Below are 5,923 nucleotides of genomic sequence, written 5' to 3' on the forward strand. Positions count from 1 at the left end.
GAGAACGGCGAGGAGAGAAGAAGTGAGTAACGGGTGGGGGGGTACGGGCCGTTAGGTAGTGCCCTCTTTGCCGTCCGCATATCTTTGCCGTCCGCCCTTTTTTCCTCTTTGCCGTCTGCTGGCGGACGGCAAAGAGGTGGGCCGTTAAGTTTTTTCCAAACGGGCGGGGGGTGGGGGCCACCTCACTCTTTGCCGTCTGCCAGCGGACGACAAAGATTCTTTGCCGTCCGCTGGCTGATGGCAAAGAGCTCGCAGATGGCAAAGAGCTTATTTGCCGTCTGCCGTTTCTTTGCCGTCTGCTATTGGGTAGCTGATGGCAAAGAGCTTCTTTGCCGTCAGCTAGCAGACGGCAAAGAGCCGGCAGATGGCAAATTAGCTGATTCCAGTAGTGTATGTGTCCAAGTTCACCACATTATCATAAACTATGGAATGAATATGGTCATTGCGTTGGTCATTTGAGACCAATTTTTTCATGGAAAAAGTGTAAATAATATGGCATCAAATTTAAAATCGTCGACAAAAAATTATCAGTCTCATCAAAATGAGCAACTTTGATTTTTGAAGCATCTTCATCCGAGGTCGTATGCAACTGCTACAGCCAAAACAATGCATTGTAGCTAAGACCCCCATTTGCCGAGTGGGACACTCGGCAAAGACTTCCTTTTTCCGAGTTTAGCACTCGGCAAAACCCTGGTTGCCGAGTTTTGTTGTTTTACCGAGCGTTTCGTTGACGATACTCGGCAAAGTACCTGTTTGTCGAGTTTTTATTTCTGCCGATTACTTCTTGGGTAGGAACTCAGCAAAGATACTATTGCCGACTGCCTAACATATTGCACTCGGAAAGAGCCTAACACTCGGCGAAGACGAAAATTCCAGTAGTGAAGCTTTAAAAGAGCGAGTGCTTGTGTTTAGCCAGTTTCTTGAACCATTGGACTTGATCATGGAACAGCCGAGGAAAGAGTTCAACTGGACTAAACGCAACGAGGTCATGTATATGAGTGGAAATTTCTCTGTTAAAACCCGCAAGGCCTTGATGGTGGACTTCAATGATATGGAGAGCGAGGCCAAGGTGATGCTTGCGTGGACCAAGGTGTGTGGAGAAGGTATCACCCTATTTGGAGCGTCGCGTGTGGTGCTCCTCGATGTTGTGTGCAACCCTTCTGTCCAAAGGCAGGCGATTGGACGTGCATATCGAATTGGTCAGCAAAAGATTGTCCATAGAAACAATCTAATCGGAGAAGGAACACAAGAGAAGGGCACATATGATATCCAAGCTAAGAAGGAGCAAATGTCCAAATTGTTGTTTTCAAGTGGGCCACAGCCTGCGGAGTGCAACCCGTCATCGGAATTTATTTCCATTGACAGGATTTTGGAACAAATGACAGAAGATGAAAATCTGAAAGAAATTTTTGTGAATATACTCCCATCATAATAACAATAGAACTTATAGATCTCTGGTAAGTGGGAGCTTCTAAGATCAGAATGTTGCAATTTCCATATTTGTTTGTGGTTCTTATCCTTTCATATCATTTGTGGACAAGCACGCGTTCTATCAAATTCTGAATTTATGGATTCTTCAACAAAAGAAGTAAAATTATTTGCAAGGTATTGAAAATAGAAATTCTAAATTGAGACCGTGTATGCGGTATGCCTCCTTTGGGTGATTTTTTTAAATGGCTGCCCTACAATGTTTATACCTATCTGAAAGATGGGGCAACACCATTCAGGTGCTTCCATTGCTCTTGCCGTAAGGAGTGCACACACACACTCCATGCTCCAGCCCATAGCTATAGCTAGGCTCGCAGTCTGGCCATATAAATGATGAGGCGCTCTGATCCTGTGTTGACATTTCTAATGTTCTAGCTTTATATTTGTTATGGTCGATCTCTGTTCATTTCCAAATTGACAAGTGTATTATTTTTCAATCTGGGATAGAACAGGCTGGATGCCTCAGACCTAAGGGGTCTGCTGGCATGTCTTGATTGTATGTATGTCATGTATACCGATATCATATTCCATCAGTCCAATTTGTTTGTTTTGTTTTTTTAGAAGGCATCAACACAATGTTTGATGTATGTCATGTGTGCTTCACACTTTTTCATCCTTCCCAACAACAATTGCTACACTTCAATCTACAATGTGCGTAGAAGGTGCTGATTGCTTGACTCGAGTTGCCCGTTGTCTATCTCCGGGAGATGGAAAATGATTACCCGAACAATGGACCCGACTCCTGCACGAGAACAACCTGAAGAAAAAGTTCAGCTTTATTTTGGTCAAAATGTATCATCCACTTTTGTAAAAATGAAGTCGTGCTTTTCAAAATGTGCAAATTCCATGTACGTCTTGGGAATTTTGTCTTTATGGATGTTGTCTTGAAGAAGAGGCGGCACGGTCAGCTAACGAGTCGAATCAGGTCAGCGTGTTGTATGTTGGCTTGAAGAAGAGGCGGCACGGTTAGCTGACGAGTCGAAGCCCCCGGTCCAGCCTAGGGGCCAAAGCCTCCATGTCAGCTGACGAGTCGAAGCAGGTCGGCATGTTGGATGTTGGCTTGAAGGAGAAGCGACATTGTGATATTGAGAGATCTACAAAATTTATAGAACTTGGGAATTGTCCATTACATACGGTCTACTTTATGTGAAAATTTGAGTGGTACCAATTTGCACCCTTGTTTTTGTACTTGCTTCACAAAAAAATACCCATTTTTGACACTAGAAAATAGAAAATGATTTTATTGTATAAAAAGTTGAAAACTCTATTTTGCAACATTGTTTGCAATGCCAATATGCACCTGTATATCCGAGTTCACCACATTATTATAAACTATGCAATGAATATGGTCCTAACCATAATCGTCTGGCTTGAAAGTCATGAATTTCCATACTTCATAGCCCATTCTGTGAAGGATTTTTTTTCAAAATTGTCGTAATGTAAGTTAGGCATTTTTCCTCACAAATAGTACATATAAAAGGAGTCCATGCGAAAGGATTGCAGTTTTTGAACTTCTAGTCATTTTCTTTCATTTTTTTGAAAAGGGGTCAAATGGACCGACATTATAGCAAGGAGTTGAACATTTCCAAACTATAAGTGGTTCTTCGATATAATTACTACTTGTGTACCTAAAAATGTTGTTTGCTATTTTTTAGGACAGAGCTATCACACAATTGCAGTTCAAATTGAATTATTTTCGGGAAATCAGCATAAAGTGATTTAAATGTGCGAAAGTAACTAGAGACCTAGAAAATCAATAACACTTGGTAGTTGTCGATCAAATATTGGTCTACTTCATGTGAAAATTTGGATAGAGCCATTTTGCACCCTGGTTTTTGTAATTTCCTCACAAAAAATAGACATTTTTTATACTTAGAAAATAGAAAATGATATTTTTGTACAAAAAGTTCAAAACTCTATTTGGCAACATTGTTTGTGATGGAAAGATTCACCTATATGCCCAAGTTCACCACATTATCATATACTATGGAATGAATATGGTCATTGCGTTGGTCATTTGAGACCAAAATTTTCATGGAAAAAGTGTAAATAATATGGCATCAAATGTAAAATTCTCGACCAAAAATTATCAGTCTCATCAAGATGAGCAACTTTGATTTTTGAAGCATCTTCATCCCAGGTTGTATGCAACTGCTACAGCCAAAACAATGCATTGTAGCTAAGACCCCTTTTGCCGAGTGGGACACTCGGCAAAGACTCCCTTTTTCCGAGTTTAGCACTCGGCAACACCCTGGTTGCCGAGTTTTGTTGTTTTACCGAGCGTTTCGTTGACGATACTCGGCAAAGTACCTGTTTGCCGAGTTTTTATTTCTGACTATTACTTCTTGGGTAGGAACTCAGCAAAGATACTATTGCCGACTGCCTAACGTAGTGCACTCGGGAAAGAGCCTAACACTCGGCAAAGACGAAAATTCAAATAGTGAAGCTTTAAAAGAGCGAGTGCTTGTGTTTAGCCAGTTTCTTGAACTACTGGACTTGATCATGGAACAGTCGAGGAAAGAGTTCAACTGGACTAAACACAACAAGCTCATGTATATAAGTGGAAATTTCTCTGTTAAAACCCGCAAGGCCTTGATGGTGGACTTCAATGATATGGAGAGCGAGGCCAAGGTGATGCTTGCGTGGACCAAGGTGTGTGGAGAAGGTATCACCCTCTTTGGAGTGTTGCGTGTGGTGCTCCTCGATGTTGTGTGCAACCCTTCTGTCCAAAGGCAGGCGATTGGACGTGCATATCGAATTAGTCAGCAAAAGATTGTCCATACAAACAATCTAATCGGAGAAGGAACACAAGAGAAGGAAACATATGATATACAAGCTAAGAAGGAGCAAATATCAAAATTATTGTTTTCCAGTCGGCCACAGCCTGCGGAGTGCAACCCGTCATTGGAATTTATTTCCATTGACCGGATTTTGGAACAAATGACACAAGATGAAAATCTGAAAGAGATTTTTGTGAATATACTCCCACCATAGTAAGAATATAACTTATAGATATCTGGTAAGTGGGAGCTTCTAAGATTAGAATGTTCCAATTTCCATATTTGTTCGTGGTTCTAATCCTTTTATATCATTTGTGGACCAGCTCACGTTTTATCAAATTATGAATTTATGGATTCTTCAAAAAAAGAAGTAAAATTATTTGCAAGGTCTTGGAAATAGAAATTCTAAATTGAGATCGTGTATGCGGTACGCCTCCTTTGGGTGATTTTTTTTAAATGGCAGCCCTACAATTTTTATACCTATCTGGAAGATGGGGCAACACCATTCAGGTGCTTCCACTGCTCATGCCGTAAGGAGTGCACACACACACTCCATGCTCCAGCCCATAGCTATAGCTAGGCTCGCACAAGTCTGGCCATATAAATAATGAGGCGCTCTCATCATGTGTTGACTTTCTAATGTTCTAGCTTTATATTTGTTATGGTCGATCTCTGTTCATTTCCAAATTGACAAGTGTATTATTTTTCAATCTGGGATAGAACAGGCTGGATGCCTCAGACCTAAGGGGTCTGCTGGCATCTCTAGATTGTATGTATGTCATGTATACCGATATCATATTCCATCAGTCCAATTTGTTTGTTTTGGTTTTTTTAGAAGGCATCAATACAATGTTTGATGTATGTCATGTGTGCTTCACACTTTTTCATCCTTCCCAACAACAATTGCTACACTTCAAGCTACAATGTGCGTAGAAGGTGCTGAGAGCTTGACTCGAGTTGCCCATTGTCTATCGCCGGGAGATGGAAAATGATTACCTAGACAATGGACCCGACTCCTGCACGAGAACAACCTGAAGAAAAAGTCCAGCTTTATTTTGGTCAAAATGTATCATCCAGTTTTGTAAAAATGAAGTCGTGCTTTTCAAAATGTGTAAATTCCATGTATGTCTTTGAAATTTTGGCTTTTTGGATGTTGTCTTGAAGAAGAGGCGGCACGTTCAGCTAACGAGTCGAAGCAGGTCGGCGTGTTGTATGTTGGCCTGCAGAAGAGGCAGCACGGTCAGCTGACGAGTCGAAGCCCCTGGTCCAGCTGAGGGGTCAAAGCCTCTATGTCAGCTGACAAGTCGAAGCAGGTCGGCACGTTGGATGTTGGCTTGAAGAAGAGGCGACATGGTGATATTGAGAGATGTAGAAAATTTATAGAATTTGGCATTGTCCAATACATACGGTCTACTTTATGTGAAAATTAGAGTGGTACCAATTTACACCCTGGTGTTTGTACATGCTTCACAAAAAATACCCATTTTTGACACAAAGAAAATAGAAAATGATTTTATTGTATAAAAAGTTGAAAACTCTATTTGGCAACATTGTTTGCAATGCCAATATGCACCTATATATCTAAGTTCACCACATTATCATAAACCATGCAATGAATTTGGTCCTCACCTTAATCGTTTGGCTTGAAAGTAATG

The 5,923-nt window shown here is 41.0% G+C and overlaps 2 protein-coding genes across 2 annotated transcripts; both read left to right on the top strand.

Annotated features, from left to right (window-relative positions):
• Window positions 1-940: 940 nt before the first annotated feature.
• On the top strand, window positions 941-1,432 carry LOC123124128 (SNF2 domain-containing protein CLASSY 3-like). Its single transcript, XM_044544817.1, has one exon. The coding sequence runs from the start codon at window positions 941-943 to the stop codon at window positions 1,430-1,432; it is 492 nt and encodes a 163-aa protein (XP_044400752.1).
• A 2,558-nt stretch (window positions 1,433-3,990) lies between these two features.
• LOC123120149 (SNF2 domain-containing protein CLASSY 3-like) lies at window positions 3,991-4,482 on the top strand. The gene has a single exon (XM_044540159.1). The coding sequence runs from the start codon at window positions 3,991-3,993 to the stop codon at window positions 4,480-4,482; it is 492 nt and encodes a 163-aa protein (XP_044396094.1).
• Window positions 4,483-5,923: the final 1,441 nt, after the last annotated feature.

This window comes from Triticum aestivum, chromosome 5D, assembly GCF_018294505.1.
Source record: "Triticum aestivum cultivar Chinese Spring chromosome 5D, IWGSC CS RefSeq v2.1, whole genome shotgun sequence".
NCBI lineage: Eukaryota > Viridiplantae > Streptophyta > Magnoliopsida > Poales > Poaceae > Triticum > Triticum aestivum.